The sequence below is a fragment of the Pseudorca crassidens genome, chromosome 2, assembly GCF_039906515.1.
Source record: "Pseudorca crassidens isolate mPseCra1 chromosome 2, mPseCra1.hap1, whole genome shotgun sequence".
NCBI lineage: Eukaryota > Metazoa > Chordata > Mammalia > Artiodactyla > Delphinidae > Pseudorca > Pseudorca crassidens.
Genome location: NC_090297.1, coordinates 80,647,290 through 80,667,976, shown reverse-complemented (window position 1 = coordinate 80,667,976; position 20,687 = coordinate 80,647,290). Strand labels below are relative to the sequence as shown.

The following is a 20,687-nucleotide window of genomic DNA, read 5'->3' as shown; positions in this document are numbered from 1 at the left end:
TAAAGATGATACAAACAGATGGAGAGATATACCATGTTCTTGGATTGGAAAAATCAACATTGTGAAAATGACTATACTACCCAAAGCAATCTACAGGTTCAGTGCAATCCCTGTCAAACTACCAATGGCATTTTTCACAGAACTAGAATAAAAAAGTTCACAATTTGTATGGAAACACAAAAGACCCCGAATAGCCAAAGCAATCTTGAGAAAAAAAAACAGAGCTGGAGGAATAAGGTTCCCTGACATCAGACTATACTACAAAGCTAAAGTAATCAAGACAGTATGGTACTGGCACAAAAACAGAAATAGATCAATGGAACAGGAGAGAAAGCCCAGAGATAAACCCACATACATATGGTCACCTTATCTTTGATAATGAAGGCAAGAATATACAATGGAGAAAAGACGGCCTCTTCAACAAGTAGTGCTGGGAAACTGGACAGCTACATGTAAAAGAATGAAGTTATAACACTTCCTAACACCATACACAAAAATAAACTCAAAATGGATTAAAGGCCTACATGTAAGGCCAGACACTATAAAACTCTTAGAGGAAAACATAGGCAGAACACTCATGACCTAAATCACAGCAAGATCCTTTCTGACCCACCTCCTAGAGAAATGGAAATAAAAACAAAAATAAACAAATGGGACCTAATGAAACTTAAAAGCTTTTGCACAGCAAAGGAAACCATAAACAAGACGAAAAGACAACCCTCAGAATGGGAGAAAATATTTGCAAATGAAGCAACTGACAAAGAATTAATCTCCAAAATATACAAGCCGCCCATGCAGCTCAATATCAAAAAAACAAACAACCCAATCCAAAAATGGGCAGAAGACCTAAATAGACATTTCTCCAAAGAAGACATACAGATGGCCAACAAACACATGAAAGGATGTTCCACGTCAGTAATCATTAGAGAAATGCAAATCAAAATGACAATGAGGTATCACCTCACACCAGTCAGAATGGCCATCATCAAAAAATCTACAAACAGGGCTTCCTGGTGGCGCAGTGGTTGAGAGTCCACCTGCCGATGCAGGGGACACGGGTTCGTGCCCCGGTCCGGGAAGATCCCACATGCCGCGGAGCAGCTGGGCCCATGAGCCATGGCTGCTGAGCCTGCGCGTCTGAAGCCTGTGCTCTGCAACGGGAGAGGCCACAACAGTGAGAGGCCCACGTACCACAAAAAAAAAAAAAAAAAAATCTATAAACAGTAAATGCTGGAGAGGGTGTGGAGAAAAGGGAACCCTCTTACATTGTTAGTGAGAATGCAAATTGATACAGCCACTAGGGAGAACAGTATGGAGGTTCCTTAAAAAAGTAAAAATAGAACTACCATGTGACCCAGAAATCCCACTACTGGACATATACCCTGAGAAAAACATAATCAAAAAGAGTCATGTACCACAATGTTCACTGCAGCTCTATTTACAATAACCAGGATATGGAAGCAGCCTCAGTGTCCATTGACAGATGAATGGAGAAAGAATATGAGGCACGCATATATAATGGAATATTACTCAGCCATAAAAGGAAACAAAATTGAGTTATTTGTAGTGAGGTGGATGGACCTAGAGTCTGTCATACAGAGTGAGTAAGTCAGAAAGGAAAAACAAATACTGTATGCTAACACATATATATGGAATCTAAAAAAAAAATGGTTCTGATGAACCTAGGGGCAGGACAGGAATAAAGATGCAGAGGCAGAGAATGGACCTGAGGACACAGGGAAGGGGAAGGGCAAGCTGGGACGAAGTGAGAGAGTAGCACTGACATATATACACTACCAAACGTAAAATAGATAGCTAGTAGGAAGCAGCTGCATAGTACAGGGAGATCAGCTCGGTGCTTTGTGATCGCCTAGAGGGCTGGATAGGGAGGGTGGGAGGGAAATGAAAGAGGGAGGAGATATGGGGATATATGTATACATATAGGTGATTCACTTTGTTATATAGCAGAAACTAACACAACATTGTAAAGCAATTATACTCCAATAAAGATGTTTTTAAAAATACCCCACAGAACTTTATAGTACAAGTGAAACTTAATGTATGCTAATTAAAACAAGAACACTTAGGAGGAGGTCAGGAGATCCCAGGATGCAGACTGTGACAAAATTACCTAACTGTATTACAAATGTATGAAATAACCTCATTGAAGCGAGTGGGAGATGGAGGTACTGGCCTAAATAACTTTGGAAATGAGTATAGACTGTACGAATAAAGGCAAAGGAACTGTGTAGTACAAGCAGTGTACTCTAGTTCAGGAGTCCACAACCTTTCTGGCACCAGGGACTAGTTTCGTGGAAGGCAATTTTTCCATGGACTGGGGGTGGGGAGGGGATGGTTTTGGGATGATTCAAGCGCATTACATTTATTGTGCACTTTATTTCTATTATTACATTGTAATATATAATGAAATAATTATACAACTCACCATAACGCAGAATCACTGGGAGCCCTGAGCTTGTTTTCCTGCAACTGGATGGTCCCATCTGGGGGTGATGGGAGACAGTGACACCCAAAGTGTGTTGCTTATGTCCAGTCTACTCTGTAAGATGCAGCTTAATTGTCACTTACCACTCACTGATAGGGTTTTGATATGAGTCTGCAAGCAATTGATTTATTATGGTCTCTGTGCAGTCTAACCTCTTTGCTAATGATAATCTGTATTTGCAGCTGCTCCCCAGTGCTGGCATCACTGCCTCAGCTGCACCTCAGATCATCAGGCATTAGATTCTCATAAGGTGTGTGCAACCTAGATCCCTCGCATGTGCAGTTCACAGTAGGGTTCGTGCTCCTATGAGAATCTAATGCTGCTGCTGATCTGACAGGAGGCGGAACTCAGGCAGTAATGTGAGTGATGGGGAGCGGTTGTAAATACAGATGAAGCTTCACTCGCTCACTTGCCCGCCGCTCACCTCCTGCTGTGTGGCCCAGTTCCTAATGGGCCATGGACCAATAACAGTCTGTGGCCCAGGGGTTGGGGACCCCTGCTCTAGTTGGTAAAGTTGTTTCCCATGAAGGTATGGATTAACAATTCTGAAACCACTATACATGAATACTGGAATTGAATGATTAAGTATTAGATGTTGGATGATGAAAGCCAGTTTCTCACTGCTATATTGGAAGATTACAGACAAGCAAGGAGGTAAGAGTAGATCAATGTGTTCGTGTGTTCAGTGTTGGAGATCTCATGATGAATTCATTTTTAGCTTAATACAAATAAAGATGGATTCATACAGAAATATTTACAGATATGTGCATATCTGAAGATTAATATATACACATATATTTCCTTGCTCTGTCAGCTGAGAGGATCTAAAAGAACTAGTAACAAGCACACCCAGTGTCCAAACAGTAGTTTCTAATACCATTAGAATAAAAGGAATCAGGGTTCATTAGAGAAATATTTGATTCTAGGACAGATGAGTCTAGAGTATCTTTTAGTGTCAGTAAGTAAGGAAATGCTACACACACGCACATACACACACACACACACACACACACACACACACTGATGGGGGGGGTTGTATGTCAAGAACCAATTGAAGGAGCTCCCATAACTAAAACTGGAACAATTTCAGTAAAAAATAAATAGGCCAAAATGCAAGATAAACCAAATTACAAACCAAAGTACCAAAATGAGCTGAAGTACAAAATATATATCCATGAGTACATGCTGACACACAGAAATGTTTGAATAAATAAAGAGGGGAGAAAAGACAAATTTCTTGTATAGAAGAATGTCAAATAATTTAGGTAGATACTATCCCTTCAAGAAGGTGGACCATAACTCCCCATCCTTTAAGTGTAGGCTATACACAGTGACTTACTTCTAGAGAGTACAGTATAGAAATGGGAGATGGGGGGAGAGGGGAGTAACTTTACAGTGAAGAAACCAGACAAAAACTAGTGTAGCCAAGTGATCAAGGTTAACATAAACGGTGATAAGTCATGCTGATTACAGGTACCCTTGAAATGATGTAATAAGAATGGCAGTTTATCTTTGTGAACTTCCTCCCCAAAATTCATAACTCATTTAATCATGTGAAAAACATTACGTAAACTACAACTGAGGGACATTCTACAAAATACTTGCCCAGGACTCCTCAAACTGTCAAGGTCATCAAAGACAAGGAAAGTCTGAGAAACTATCACAGCCAAGAGAAGCCTAAGGAAACATGACCACTACATGTAATGTGGTATCCTGGATGGGATTCTAGAATAGAAAAAAGACATTAGTCAAAAACTAATGAATTCTGAATAAACTATGGACGTTAGTGAATAATATTGTCTCAATATTGGTTCTTTCATTGTAACAAACGTACTATACTAAGATGCACACATAAGATGTTGATAATAAGGGAGCTGGGTGTGGGGGCATATGGGAATTCTCTGTACTCAGTTTTTCTGTAAATTTAAGTGTTCTAAAAATAAAGTATATTAAGAAAAAATTAGGGTTTCTGCTTCCACCCATGAAAGATAACAAGTATGGGACTTGCCTCACCTCCATTAACAAGTAGGAAAGTGAATAAAATATGACATTGAAAAAAAAGGCAGTACAGAACTCTGATCCTTAAGAGAAAGAAAACAAATGAGGCAAGCCCTACAATCATATTACTTTTCTTCCCAGAAACAATTAGATCATGGCACAGGGAAGGTAAACAGAAGCAGAGCCTAGTTGTCTTGCTGAGTTGAGAAGACAAATATGGGAGCTCGGGAAAATGAGTCAGCTGGAATTTACGGGGCACAGTACAATAGAAGAGGAACTTAAGAAAAAGAGCTCCAAAAATTAGAGGAGGGATCCCGTTGAGCCTTCATCTGAACACAATCTGAGCACACATAGGGTAAAACTTCATGAAGCCCAGCAAAGAATAAAGGTCAGGGAGCTATAAGCCTGTTCATACAGGGCAGGAAGATCAAGTTCCTTCTGGCAAGGACTGAATACTGCTCCTAGGTTCCAGAAGGGTCACACTTCAGTAGAAGAGCTATCCACCCTTCAGAGTAAAGGCTACTCTAGAGCCACCGTAAGTTTAAAAACAAATCTCAAAAAGATGAAGATGATCCACAATAACTTAATTGCCTGCTAAAACAAACTTCAACACTTTTAAAAGAGAGACGACAAAATTCAAACACTCAACAGCATACTATTCATAATGTTCCGAATCTAATAAAAAATGATCAGGTATGTGAAGAAGTAGCAAAATATGAACTATAATCAGGAGAAAAATCAGTCAATAGAAATAGACCCAGAAATGAAAGAAATGATAGAGTTAGCAGAAAAAGCAGTTAAAAATGCTATTATACAGGGAGATCAGCTTGGTGCTTTGTGACCGCCTGGAGGGGTGGGATAGGGAGGGTGGGAGGGAGGGAGACGCAAGCGGGAAGAGATATGGGAACATATGTATATGTATAACTGATTCACTTTGTTATAAAGCAGAAACTAACACACCATTGTAAAGCAATTACACTCCAACAATAAATAAATAAATAAAACAGGAAAAAAAAATGCTATTATAGGGGGCTTCCCTGGTGGCGCAGTGGTTGGGAGTCCGCCTGCCGATGCAGGGGACATGGGTTCATGCCCCGGTCCGGGAAGATCCCACATGCCGCGGAGCGGCTGGGCCCATGAGCCATGGCCGCTGAGCCTGCGCGTCTGGAGCCTGTGCGTCTGGAGCCTGCGCTCCGTAACAGGAGAGGCCACAACAGTGAGAGGCCTGCGTACCGCAAAAAAAAAAAAAAAATGCTATTATAGGGACTTCACTGGTGGCACTGTGGTTAAGAATCTGCCTGCCAATGCAGGGGACACAGGTTTGAGCCCTGGTCTGGAAGATACCACATGCCATGGAGCAAATAAGCCTGTGTACCACAACTACTGAGCCTGCGCTCCAGAGCCCGCAAGCCACAACTACTGAGCTCATGTGCCACAACTACAGAAGCCTGCGTGCCTAGAGCCGGTGCTCTGCCGCAAGAGAAGCCACTGCAATGAGAAGCCTGTGCTCCACAAAGAAGACTAGCCCCCGCTCCTGCAACTAGAGAAAGCCCACGTGCAGCAACGAAGACCCAACACAGCCCAAAATAAATAAATAAAAAGTAAATAAATAAAATAAGATCTTATTATAGATACACTCAAGGATTTTTAAATAAGTAACATAATGAAGAGATCTTTTTAAAAACCTGACAAAACTTTTAGAGATGAAACATGCAATATCTGAAATGAAAAAAAGTTCATGAATGGACTAAAAAGATTAGATACTGAAGAAGAAAAGATTGGTGTACCTGTGTATATAGCAGTACAAATTATCCAAATAAGACATAGGGAGAAAAAATAAACTGGTTAAAAAAAAGGAGCTTAAGCGAGCTTGGGACTAACATAACATAATTGGAGTCCCATGTGGAAAGGAGAAAAAGAAGAGGATGGTAAGAAAACTTGAAAAAAATAACAGTTGTAGAATTTCCAAATTTCATAAAAACTACAAACTCACAGGTCCAGGAAGCTCAATAAATCATAAGCAGAATAAACAAAAGCACAAGATATAACCAAATTGCTAAAAACTAATTATAGAGAAAAAAACTGTAAAGCAGCCAAAGAAAAAGGTACATCAAATACTGACATGGAAAGCTACACATGATCACAGGCTTCTTGTTAGAGACAGCACAGCCAAGAAAACAATGAAATTACATGATTAAAGCACTGAAAGAAATACAAATCACAAATTTATAATTTTGTATTCAGCAAACCTATCTTTCAAAAATGGAGGCTAAATGAAGACTTTTCTGGACAAACAAAAGCTGAGAAAAGTCATTGCCAGCTGAACTCTATTACAAGAAATTTAAAGAAAGTTCTTTAGGCTGAAGGAAAATTATAACAGATAGAAACCTGGACCTACACAAAAGATTGAAAGTGTCAGAACTGGTAATATAACTAAAGTATAACTTTTTCCCTCATTTTTAAAATTACTTAAAAGATAATTGTTTAAAAAATTAATTACAATTTATAGTGGGGTTTTGAGTATATATAGAAGTGAAATGTATGGCAGCAATAACACAAGAGACAGAAGGGGGAAAATGTCCTAACATCATACATAAAGGTGTATAATATTAATTGAAGGTAAATGGTAGTAACAATGCATATTGCAAATCCTAAAGTAACTACTAAAAAAACAAAAACAACACGCACACACAATATAGCCAATATGCCAATAGTGGAAATAAACTGCATTAAAAAAATTTTTTTCTTGGGCTTCCCTGGTGGCACAGTGGTTGAGAGTCTGCCTGCCGATGCAGGGGACACGGGTTCATGCCCCGGTCCGGGAGGATCCCACATGCCACGGAGCGGCTGGGCCTGTAAGCCGTGGCCGCTGAGCCTGCGCGTCCGGAGCCTGTGCTCCGCAACGGGAGAGGCCACAACAGCGAGAGGCCCGCGTACGGCAAAAAAAAAAAAAAAAAAATTTTTCTCAATTAATACAAAGAAAAGAAGAAAAGAGGAAAAAGAAAACAAAGAAAAAATGAAAACAAATAGTAGCCTTAAATTCCAACACATTAATACCTATATTCCCATAAATAATCTAGATTCTCCAATTAAAAGGCGAGATTATGAGACCAGATAATAAAGGAGCAAGACATAACTATAGCTGTCTACAAAAAATTAATTTTAAACCCATTTAAAATACAAAGACACAGAGAGGCTAAAGGTAAAAGGATGAAAAAACATATACCATCTAAATGCTAATCATAAGAAAGCTGGAGTGGGATGCTAACTAGGCTTATTGTGATGATCAGTTCATTATGTTAAACACCTGAAACTAATACAATGCTATATATCAATTATACCTCAATTTTTAAAAAAGAAAGCAATTTGGCGTGGCCCTATTAACATCAGACAAAAGACTTCACAACAGGAATATTACTTGGGGTAAAGACTAATATTTCATAATGAAAAAGGGGTCAATTCATCAAGAGGAAATAACAATCCTAAATGTGTGTGTACCAAATAACAAACCTTCAAAATATATGAAGCAAAACTGATAGAACTGAAGGGGGAAGTTGATAAATTTACAATTATATTAGAGACATCAACATTCTTCTCAGTAATTAACAGAACAAGTAGACAAAAAGTCAGTTAAGGATATGGAAGACTTGAACTAAACATGCTAAACAGCATGTTTAAACTAAGCAGCATGCTAGCCGTTCCCATCTAAATAAGACAAAAACCATCTGAGGCTTAAACAATTACCCTGCCCTTAAGACAGAAACTTAGGAAACATTCCTATTTAATTCAGATACAAGCCTAAGTTTAAAAAATTATGCTGTAGATAGCATGGTGTATTAAAAATCTTCACCAGATTTTTCATTTTCCAACACATCAAAATTTTTTTCTCTTTTTGACTAAATTTAATCTCAACTGACAAGGCTGCTTCTGACTCTGTAGAGATGCCCTAATTTCCCCCTTCCTCTTGCTTTAGAGTACATTGCTATTCAATACTTCCTGATTTTAGCTGAACTGGATTCACTACTCCAGGCAGAATAATGGCCTGGATTACTCAGAGAAGCTCTAAATAAAGAATTTCTCACTAGGACTATTTTTTTAAGTACTCTTTCTCCAAGAATATATTTTTTTCCTTTTAGTTCAACATAACTGAATAAAGGTTAAACCCAGAGCAGTGAATGCAAACTTTCTGGTGCTGTCACCATTACCCATTACACTTTGCAAATATTTTAGAGAACATAAACTTTAAAAATGGTAAGTTAGCTTTCTCTTGAGACATCCATTTTGACATACATTGACTACAGCTTTCATAGGATTAGCCTTTCCTAAGTTAAAAAATGATTTGTGAAGTGTAATGGATGCCCTGTTATCCAGTACAATGAGGACTGATAGTTGTTTGGTTAATCTAAAAATTAGGAGAGAATTTTTTAAGTGATTTGTCTATATCATAATCATCTTATTCTAACTTAAAAAATAAATATGTATTCATTCACAAATCTTTGACCATACAAGGCCAATCTTTATTTTTTTATTGTGGGTTTGCTGATTGGAGTCTCCTATTTCTTGCAAAAACTATATATACCCATATACCCTGTCTATGATTTTTAGTTCAAACTTCTCTGAAGTGAAGAAATTTAAAAATTTTATGAAGCAATCTGAAGTATAGAATAATTTAAGACTTTTATAATTTCCCCTCAAACTTTTATATTGTTTCATCTAAACTGAACTCAATAGCAGTTTTACTTTATTTTTTAATTTATCTTTTATTTTTTGGTCATGCCACGTGGCATGCGGCATCCCGGCTGCCCGACCAGGGATCGAGCCTGTGCCCCCTGCATTGGACGTGTGGAGTCTTAACCACTGGACTGCCAGGGAAGTCCCTGAATTCAACAGCAATTTTAAAAGTGCCTCTCCCGAGATGAGTCTGGGGGTGAATGGATACATGTATATGTATGGCTGAGTTGCTTTGTTGTGCACCTGAAACTATCACAACATTGTTTATCGGCTATACTCCAATATAAAATAAAAAGTTAAATAAAATGCTCAAAAAAAGTGCCCCTCCCTTATTAATCTTTCTAAAACATTCACTTTAGTTTTCATTGTAACAACAAATTCTTTTCATACATCATGTATCATTGGTTTATATGATATGTCATTAAGTCATGTTATCAAAACAAGAAATTCAAATGGCATCAAACAGGTTTGGGAATAACCCCAAGTGACTCAGGAGACACAAACTCAATAAAAGGAATGGAAATGTTATAGGTATACTAGAGAATGACATCCTAGCCTTGAGAGTTCTGCCTAACATGTCAGCATGCTCTACAGAGAACAGCTGAAGAGTACATTTAGTCACGTTCAGTTAAGGAGTTTCTACTCTAGGTGACTTGTTTCCTTTTAGGCGCTCAGTACCTTTGGCTTTGGTTCCCCATTGCAACCTCCCTCAAAGGCCCATGGTACCAAAGAATCTCACCTCTTTTCTCTCTATTGTTCCCACATCTAATTTATTATTTTAAACCTTTTAAGTGGACAGGGTTGACCATTTATCATTAATAAAGTAATTAGTATTAAGATGTTCATAACCCACTTTATTGTATGGGAATCTGGAATTTTATTACAATTACTTCATAAAGCTTCTTGGCGGGAGGGGGAAGGGTGAGCTGTGACAGGGCGAGAGAGAGTCATGGACATATACACACTAACAAACGTAGTAAGGTAGATAGCTAGTGGGAAGCAGACGCATGGCACAGCTATATTGGCTTGGTGGTTTGTGACAGCCTGGAGGGGTGGGATAGGGAGGGTGGGAGGGAGGGAGACGCAAGAGGGAAGACATATGGGAACATATGTATATGTATAACTGATTCACTTTGTTAGAAAGCAGAAACTAATACACCATTGTAAAGCAATTATACCCCAATAAAGATGTTAAAAAAAATAAATAAAATAAATCTTTCAATTGAAAAGAGGCATTATATTTCCATTAGATCCTATTTTCCATATGTCTGTTTTTCCAGTCAATAATTTCATCTAATTTTAGTTAAAAAAAAAACAAAAAACCTTCTTGGCAATCCTAGTAAGATAGGAAACAGCATACTTTTTCTGCAAAGGGCCAGATAGTAAACATCAATATAAGTATATTAGGCTTTTCAGGTCCCTGCTGCATATTCTTGTTTTTTTGTTGTAGTTGTTGTTGTTTTATACAAAAAGAAGCCACTGACCGGCTTTGGGTTGGGTCATAGTTTGCCAACCTCCACTCTAAGATAAGGCAGAAAAAGCAACAATGTGCCTCCCTCCCAGATATCTAATATATACTTATAGAAACTAATATTTACTGAATGCTTCCGATGTGCCACAGAACCATGCTAAGTGCTTTATGTACATTATCGGATTCAATCCTCACAGCCATCCTATGCTACAATTACTATCATTATTTCTTTTACAGATAAAGAATTTGAGACTTGGAGAGATTGAGTAACTTCTCAATAATTATTAATTGGTACAATCAGAATCTAAACCCAGAAAGACTGACTTCTGAATTACTAAACAGTGTACTTCTGAAAAAGTTTTCAGCTGATGGACTCAAGAATATATAGCTAATTAGTCATGTGGCACAGACTAGGACACTGATCTCCTGACTCAGTGCTGATTTACTAAATATTCAGAGAAATCTACATTTTAAAGGGAGATTTGACAGCATTTTAACCCCATGAATGAATGTCTGATGTTATAATATCAGGCACTGAAAAAAGGTATTCTGGAAGGGATATAGGATCTTAAGTGTTACAAAGCTAAAATTAGGAATCACTGCCCTGCTTTTTCAATAAAGCAGCACAAGAGAATCTTTTTTTTTTTTTTTTTTTGCGGTACGCGGGCCTCTCGCATTGCGGAGCACAGGCTCCGGACGTGCAGGCTCAGCGGCCATGGCTCACGGGCCCAGCTGCTCCGCGGCATGTGGGATCCTCCCGGACCGGGCACAAACCTGTGTCCCCTGCATCGGCAGGCGGACTCTCAACCACTGCGCCACCAGGGAAGCCCAAGAGAATCTTAATTATGGAATACTGAAGTGCAACAAATAAATTAGTTTAAAAATATAGCAGATTCAATTTCACTCAGAAAACATCAGAACAATAATTAACACAATGAAATGGGAGATTAGCAGTGGAGTGGATAAGGTAGGTACTTAGAGGTAGGCTAAAGATGACAGGAGGAAATAAAAATAGAGAGAAATGCCCAATATGCAGATGGTATTCATCTGGTGATTGACAGCAATTCAGGAAAGAACGTAATGTTACAGAGATCCACAACAGGAGTAATGTGTTGTAGTACTCCAGGAAGCAATACTCAGAAAAGTAGTAACATAATTAACAAATGGGATCCATGAACTCTAATGGGTCCTTTTATTATAATCTCTCTTCCGCCAAATAAAAAGAGCTCTCTTTGTTTCTCCTTTGAGAGGAAGTATTGGAGATAAGAAAGGACAAAGATGTGGGAAGGGTGGAGAAGTTATGCTTTGGAGAGGGAAAGGCCTGTGTAGAGGCAGAACAGTGTAGTAAATGTGACTTTCCTGGAGGCCCACTGCTATCCCTTTCCTCCTTGGATTGGGGGGAAATGCAAGTGATTCAAATCACCTTTCTCTCCTTGTCGCACGTAAGTAAAGGACATACGGACTGTTGCTACCATCTACACAAAATCTCGTATCAAAGGCCTATTACCTGGATGATGATAGCAAACACTTATATGGTACTTACAATGTGCTAGGCACTGTTCAAAGTACTTAAATGCTTTTAGTAATTTAATACTCAGAATAACCCTATGAGTATTATTATAATCTCCATCGTTGATGAGGATGCTGAAATACAGAATGGTTAAATGACTTCTCCAAATTCATACAGCTAAAGATGGTAAAGCTGGAATTCAAACCCAGGCAGACAGGCTCCATACATAGTTCACATACTCTTAACTACTCAGTTATAAATGATTTCTTTGGCTTAGTTGTAGCACCACAAGCAAGTGATTGTCATCAGATTGTCCGGCAGCACATAAAGGGCTCCAGGTATTGGGCTGCAGATCAAGGGAAAGGCTGGACAGAGCAACTAGCAACTGGAGACATAATCTTGGAAGAACTGGGATACCAGGGATGTTTTTGAAGAAGGAGCTTGAGCATAAGAGAAAGACAGTGACTCAATAAAAGAAACTATCTCTTTACCATACCAGTTTGGACATTAAACTAGCAAACTAAACTCTTCTAAAATTTGAGACCTAAATTGAATGTAATTCTGCCCATAAATCCTGGTCTTTGTGAGTACTTGCATTGATCATTAAATATATGAGTACATATAATTAAAGCAGTCATTTTACAAACGGATTTTTAGCCATACCACTAGGATAAATGCTGACATTGATTATCTAGAACAAGAAATAATTCAGAAAGTTCTGTTGCTGGGCTTTAGATTATATTACATGATACAAGCATACATTGGAGATATTGAGGGTTCAGTTCCAGACCACCACAATAAAGCAAGTCCCACTAATCTTTTGGTTTCCTAGTGCATATAAAAGTCACATTTACACTATACTGTAGTCTAATAAGTGTGCAACAGCGTTATGTATATACCTTAATTTAAAAATATTTTATTGCTAAAAAATGTTACCCATCATCTGAACCTTCGGTGAGTTGTAGTAGTAACATCAAAGATCACTGATCACAGAACACCATAACAAATATTATAATAATGAAAAAGTCTGCAATATTGTGAGAACTACTAAACTGTGACACAGAGACATGAAGCGAGCCAATGCTTTTGGGAAAAAAATGGTGCTGACAGACTTGCTCGATTCAGAATTGCCACAAACTTACAATTTGTAAAAAACACAATTATCTGTGAAGTGCCATAAAGGAAAACGAGGTACGCCTGTGTTTTCTGAACTACTGACATAATATTCTTTGAACTGAATAATAAAGTAAATATGTACAAACAAAGAGATGTTTAAGTTTGGAATAGGAAGGTAATCTTGGGATTTAGAATTTGCCATTTTAACTCACATAAGGGCACTAACAACAAAGCAAGAAAACTTAAGCCAGATCTTCCTGAAACACATTCTCAGGAAATTGCCTTTCTAGTTAACATAAATTTATTTTTTTATTGCTAGGTGAACAAAGTAAGCCAGAAATGTGGGCAAGAGCTGTCCTAAAATACAGACCTAATATTCTAGATCCAGCTCTTAAACAGTCCACTGTCAGGCAGTACACAGGGAGAAGACAAATACAGACACTGTTTGAGGACATACTGCAAATCATCACAGCGTCCTGCTTTCCCTGTATGACAACAATAGCTTTAGGGCTCCATAGGTAGAATTTTGCTAGGATGCCCATATGGTTTCAAGAAAAATCTGGCACAAAATAAAATCAAAGTAAATTAATTCTAAAAATAAAATTGTGCTGTCCCCCTACCCCAACCAAAAAGAAAGGCGTGCGTGTGCACACACACACCACTTGGGAATTTGTATATTCCCAAATATGAGAAATACATATCCATGATATGGAAAATATATGAATAAATCTGTATCACACTCTGTATTTTACTATACATAATGCAGATTTCATAAAAAATAGGAAAATGTGTATATATATTTACAAAACCTATGTTCCCAGAAAGAAAAGTTCAAATTCTGAATGGTAGTCTAATGGAAACTGGCAATCCTAGAGTTTAGCAATGTACTACAGTCAGTTAACTGGCAAAACCAGTATGATTTCTGAGAGTACAAACATCACTACTATTTGGCTTGGTGGACTTCTGTAATCTAAACTCACTGCTAATTTCATTAAGGGCTGTGTACCCTTGAACCTACAAGACTGCTTCTTGCATCTGCAAAAATAGTCTGGTTCTTCCTCTTCTGCAGCACCAGAATAACTTAACATTCTATTTTGAAACACAAAGAGATAGGGAGGAGAACTCTGGGTTCCTCAGCTTTCTGGTTCCAATTCTAGTCTGTTATGAGGTCAGCTGTACCTCTTTCCCTTAAGTTCCAAGAAAAAACCCTGTATTTTTATTAACATCTTTTCTTTCTTTAAGCAGATTTTAGTTACTTACCAAAAGAAGAGTCTAACCAAAACAGGCAGCAGGCTTTAATTTAAACTCTAAAAGCCTGGAATGTCTAAGCAACCCAACTCTACAGCAGAAAAATAATTTTTAAAAAGTACACTGAAATATTAAACCTCCTAATCCATGCTATTCAGGAGAATCGGCTATTTTGAATCAAAGGCTTTGAGCCAGAATGAATTCAGAGAAAATACATGTCATTCATGTAGAAATAATCATTTTCAATAGCATAATGCCTGTGAAATTAAAAATTGCATTTAATTACATTTTCTGTGACAGTGGCTTTCAAACCTATTTTAGGTAACAGTATATTTTCTTCTAATAAAATCTTCGGTTCATGCCCAATGCACAGCACAGATCTCCTCTAGCTGAGCATGTGCACATGTCTGGGTAGGGTCACCTGTGCATGTGTGAATGTGCAGATAGAAAATCCTGCCTAATGTCCAAACTCCTCCCCTGTCAGAGACCTCCTGAGGCATCACCATGGAACCCCTGTACCCTATGTGAATCAGCTTGAAAACCACCGTGCTAGAAAAAGATAGCTACCCTTTTACACTTTACTGTCACAACCAAGACACCAAATTAATCACATGCCTATTTACCTGTGAGCTTTAAAACTTTTTCCATCAACATAAATATCAATATCTGGGCAACACTGTTTCACATAAAGCTTCAATAAATCTTCTCCTAATTCAGATGCAGGTTCCAAGTCATAAATATCTTTAAAAGAGAAAAACAAGACTAAAAAAATAGTTTCTTTAATAGTATATATATTCCAAAATTTTGTATTCTAATACTAGCAAAATGTTTTTCCACAGTTATCTCAATTAGCTACTGAAAGAGAGTAACAGTGACTGAAACATTTAAGTGGTAAATTCAAAGTAAAATGAAACTTTAAAATCATCTATCCTTTCTGCTCTGAAATATATATTTCTATTTAAATATAGATATACCTTTAAATATAGATACACATTTAAACATAGGTAATATTGTTACAAAATTATATACCAAAACTGAAGCCACTTCATGAACAGCTGACTTAGAAAATTTTCCAATTTTGATATTCTTTTTCACCACTTAATTTTTTCCTGTTCCTGTTCATGGATTTATGGCTAGGATAATCTGTGAACCAATAGAATTTCAACTAAAATCAATGGGATTTATAGGACACTTACTATGAGTTTAGTACTGTACATAGTATGGAGAGGTATAGAAAATAAACACTTTAAGAACTATCTCTACTTCAAAAGATTCACTTTAGGCAGTGGGAAGTGAAATATAAAACATGTACATATATATAAAAAAAGAAAAATACTAAATTGTATACTATAGCTTTGTCAGTTCAGAAATTTTTGTTAGTACACCTGGTGAGGATGGATCACCAAGAACATATTCCCACTAACCAATTTACAAATGTATACATTTATAAACCAGAATGCCAATACTGACTCTACTATCAAAAGAAATCCAGAATCCAACCACTACTCAATATCTCCACTGCTACCACTGTAAACAGATAAGTTAGGGGGTCCCCGGAGAAAGAGAACCATGAATGGCTTTCTTGACACAAGAGAACCCATTTTGGCCTAAGCCATTTTGTGATCTAGGCCTAGCGCAATGCTTGCCCTTGAACAGGTAATTAATGATCTTAAGGGAGGGGATGCAGAGACAAGGGCCGAGCAGCCAAGAAACAATGGTGCAGCCTTGGAGCAGGAACAATATCTTTTGAGCTCCTTATAGAACTAAAACTCCCAATAGATGGAAGATGAAGCAATCCTCATTCCAGAGAGAAGGTCATGGTTTGATAGCCTCGAGAACCAGAGAAGCTTATATGGAGACCACCTGAAGCCAGATTAAAGGAGTGCAGGCCCTGCACACACCCTAATTTTATGAGCAACCTCACCCTTGAACTGTTGCTATAAAACTCTCATCAAATTTTCCCAGGTTGGGACACACAGTTTTTGAGGGGCAGGAGCCCGCTGTGTCCCCCTTTGCCTGGCAAAACAATAAAGCTATTCTTTTCTACTTCACCCAAAACTCTGTCTCCAAGATTTGATTTGGCACTGGTGCACAGAGGCCAAGTTTTTGGCATCACCATTCCAGTTCAAAACAATACGGTTCTCTCCATTTTTTTTAAGAGTAAAAGCCAAAGTCTTACAATGGCTTATCAAGCCCCACATCTGGCTCCTCCCTACCTCTCTAATCTCATTGTCTACTCTTTTGCTTATTTCCATACTGAACTCTCTCTCATTCCTCCAAATGGCAAGTTATGTTCCCATGTTAGGATATTTCTACTGCCATTTCTTTTGCCTTGACCACTCATCTCCCAGATATCCACTTGGCTAACTTCCTTACTGGATTCAAATCTTTGTTTAAACATCACCTTTTAATCAAGGCTGACTCTGACCACCCATTTAAAATTGCAACTCCCATCACTAGTACTTCCAATCCTCCTTCCTCTGTCCTATTTTTTCTATAGCATGTCACCTTCTAACTTCTTTACTACATTATTGTCTATCTCCACCCCCACCGTACCTTCTCTAACTGGAATCTAAGCTCCAAAAGAGCTGGAAGTCCACTTTAGTCATTGAAGTATCCCTTAGACCTAGAATAGTCCTAACACATAGATCCTCAATAAATATTTGTTGAATAAATTAATGTATCAAATACTACATAAAAAGATTTCTGAAGAAAAAACATAAAACTCCAACCAGAATAAAGCAGGGGAAGGAGGCAGATCCTACCACTTCCAGATATTCCTATAGAAGACTTAAAGCACATAAATTTGTGGGAGATGTTGAAGGAATAGTCTTCATTTCGATGATTCAAAGATCAGAGTATAATTTTTGACCCAAAGGGAAAATCTAGAAACTTTTCAAAAGAAAACCAAGCTAATTTGATAGATGATTACCTATCTCAACTCTCAATTATGTACTCAAATAGCCCCCTGAACTTGATACATCACAGTGGGGTATAATAAAAATATATATTTGGTCTTTCTCCCCCATTCCTGGCACAGAGCTTAAAACTCTTGAAATTTCCTAAATTATAGGAATGTCTTACTTGAGTTTATGCTAATGAGGCGATTCAGGGTAGGGTTCCTAAATAGCTTCAGGATGGGGGCTGGTCACCAGAAAGGACAAATATGTGATTAAAGAGTGGGAATTATCAGTGTTCCCCCCCATATCCAGGGAGGGAAAGGGGGCTATAGATTGAATTATAAAATTTCTTGAATAAGATTCAGGGAGCTACTGGGTTGGTGAACACACTGACTTGTTGGAAATATAACAGGGAAGAACCAAATCTGACTACATATTGGATGTTTTTTGACTTTAACCCTTGCTTCCCACTGCTTTTGTTCACTAAAAGGATACTGTCTATACATAATGGCCTGCCTCAGGGAACCCTGCCCCTCTGCCTGAATGTTAAACCAAAGTGCCTTTGTTCAGGGAAACATCCGGACCCTGTCCACCCCGTGGATGGCTGCAAAAAAGAAGAAATTAACACATCCCCTCCCTGAGGCTGGCCATTCCAGGGGATATGTGCAAAACTTCTGGCCTTTTTACTTTACTTCCTCATCTCCTCCCCCTCTCTGTGCTATAAAAGAAACTGGCATCCAAACCCCGATAAGATGGTTATTTTGAGACTTTAGTATGCCATCTTCCCGGTCTGCCAGCTTTCCGAATAAAGTCATATTCCTTGCCTCAACACCTCGTCTCTGATTTATTGGCTTGTCATGCGGCGAGCCGAGCAAGCTTGGACTTGGTAACAGAAAGATGGCGCACCCTGAGGGGGCATGGAATTTGTTCTGTATACTGTCCTTGCCCACCCCACCCCATATCTCACCCTATGCATCTTTTCCATTTCGCTGTTCCTAAATTATATCTTTTACGATAAACACATAAACGTAAGAGAAATGTGTTCCTGAGTTCTGTGAGTCATTCTAGCAAATTATTGAACCTTGGAGGAGGATGGTCATGGGAACTCCTGAATTTGTAGTCACTGGGCACAAGCCCGGGTAGTAAAAAGCGCCAGAATATGTCACCCCGAAACATGCCACTTTGGCATGAGGATTATTTTGAGCTAAAGGTACTTGAGAAGGAGCAGATGCAGGAAAAGCTATTTACATCCCCCTAACTGCCTAAAAATAAAAGTACAAATTTTCCCTTTTGTAAAGGAAATTTCCATTTGTAAAGATATCTCCTTACTATTCTCATCACTTGACTCTTATTTGCATAACAAGACAATCCTTATTCACCATACATTTTCTCCCCTCATCTTCCCATAACTTGCCTCCACCACCTAGTAGCCCAAAAGTCCTTTCTTTCATTTAGCCTAAAATGATATATAAGCCTCAATCATCCGGCCACCTTCTTGAATCTCCTTTCTTTGTGAAACTCCTGGTACAAAAGAAAGTAATGAAAACCATTTTTCCCCCTTGTGTTAATCTGTCTTACTTCAGTTAAATTCGTAGGCCAGTCACAGGACCTAAGAGGGTAGAAGGAACTCTTTTCTCCCCTACAGTAGCCTAAGCACTCCACTTGTGTTGAAGTGGGGGCAATATTGTAGGACTAAGTCCTTAACCTGTGGGGTCTGTGCTAACTCTGGATAGTTAACTGTTAGAATTGAACTGTTGCATGCCCATTTGGTGCTAGGAGAATTGGTATGTGGAAAAAACCACACACATTTGGTGTCAGAAGTGGTACCCAGAAAAACAAAAACAAAAACACAATCACAGAAACCCAAAACTGTTCCACAACCTGAAGTCATCATTCCACTCTATCTTAAATTTGCTCTGTTCATACTCCTTAAGCCTGCAAAATAGTACCACCTAAACTCCTTAAAATAGGTTATGAGTAAGGTGACCACATCTTTTGGTTTGCCTGGGGCAGTCCAATTAATGCCTCTTGCCCCAGAATAATTATCAACAGCAATAATAATTTTTCATCTTTCACTCTCTCAAAAGAATCCTAGTTTGGACCATAGACTATAAAGTCATCCTTTATAGAAGGCTTTCATTATCTGGCTTTTGCTTATATATCCAGGTTCATCCCTTACTTTGACCATTCCTGTCCCCTACTCTACCCTACACCCACAACAAACCATTTCTGGTTTTCCAAATTTGCTATGTGCCTGGTTCTCTTTGCCTCCAGGCATGTTGTTTCCTTTGCCTGGAACACTTCTCCCCTAAACTCTTTATGCCTGGTTAACTTCTGCTTTTTCCTTCAGGATTCAATTCAGATATCGCTCCCTCCATGTAGCTTTCTCTGAAGGCCTAAGCCTAGGTTACATGTGCCCTATCTATGTCCTTATCACACTTGGTACGTAACTTACCTGACTGTACCTCCTACTAAACTGCAGAATAGGAACACTATCTGTTTTGTTCACTATCAAATCTTCAAAACTAGCACAAAGTTGATACTCAATGTAATGATTAGAATAGCATCTCAGGAATAAACAGCAAGTGCAAAAGAACAGAAGTGGCAAAATATACTTCCTTAGGAGGAAATGCCAAGTAAGTCAGTAAGAATAGAGCTCAGGGGGTACGAGGGGTTGTGAAGACAGGAGGTAGTAGCGTTCTAGGCAGGAGTCAGTTCCCAACATCCCCTTGCACCATGGGAAAGAAGCTGGGATTTATATTAAGGCTGTGTGAGACTACTGCAGGATTTTAATAAGGGAAGTGCCATGACCACACTTGCAATTGATGGACGTTGTTCTGTACAATAGAGATGGAGGGTGGCACAACAAGAGGCCTGGTGACCAGCTGGGGTTCAAATTCTCAAGGAAAATAGCAAATTCCTGAAATAAAGAAATGGCAGGAGGGTAAAGAAGAGAAGTATTTAAGAATATTTAGGAGACAAATCAACAGACATGATCATGAATCGAAGGAAGGGTAAAAGAGTAACTGAGGAGAAAGATGGTAATATAATTCACACTGATACAGTATTTAAGAAAAGAGCAGGTTGAGAAAGCGGATGATTAGGTCAGTTTGACACAAGTTAAATTTTGAGATATTTAAGGTATATTTAGACAGATATGTCTAGTCAGTGGTTAGATACGAAGCTAAAAAAAAAAAAAAAAAATTG

The 20,687-nt window shown here is 38.4% G+C and overlaps 1 protein-coding gene across 5 annotated transcripts in view; it reads right to left on the bottom strand.

The window, feature by feature from the left end:
- Positions 1 to 20,687, bottom strand: part of BTBD8 (BTB domain containing 8) — a 108,388-nt gene that overhangs the window by 71,520 nt on the left and 16,181 nt on the right. For 4 of the 5 annotated variants that reach the window (XM_067726898.1, XM_067726899.1, XM_067726896.1 and 1 more), the window contains one exon: positions 15,204 to 15,321. The exons of the other annotated variant lie outside the window; for it this stretch is intronic. In XM_067726898.1, coding sequence (XP_067582999.1) covers positions 15,204 to 15,321 — 118 coding nt within the window. The remainder of the gene's footprint in view (positions 1 to 15,203; positions 15,322 to 20,687) is intronic. 5 annotated transcript variants of the gene reach the window in all.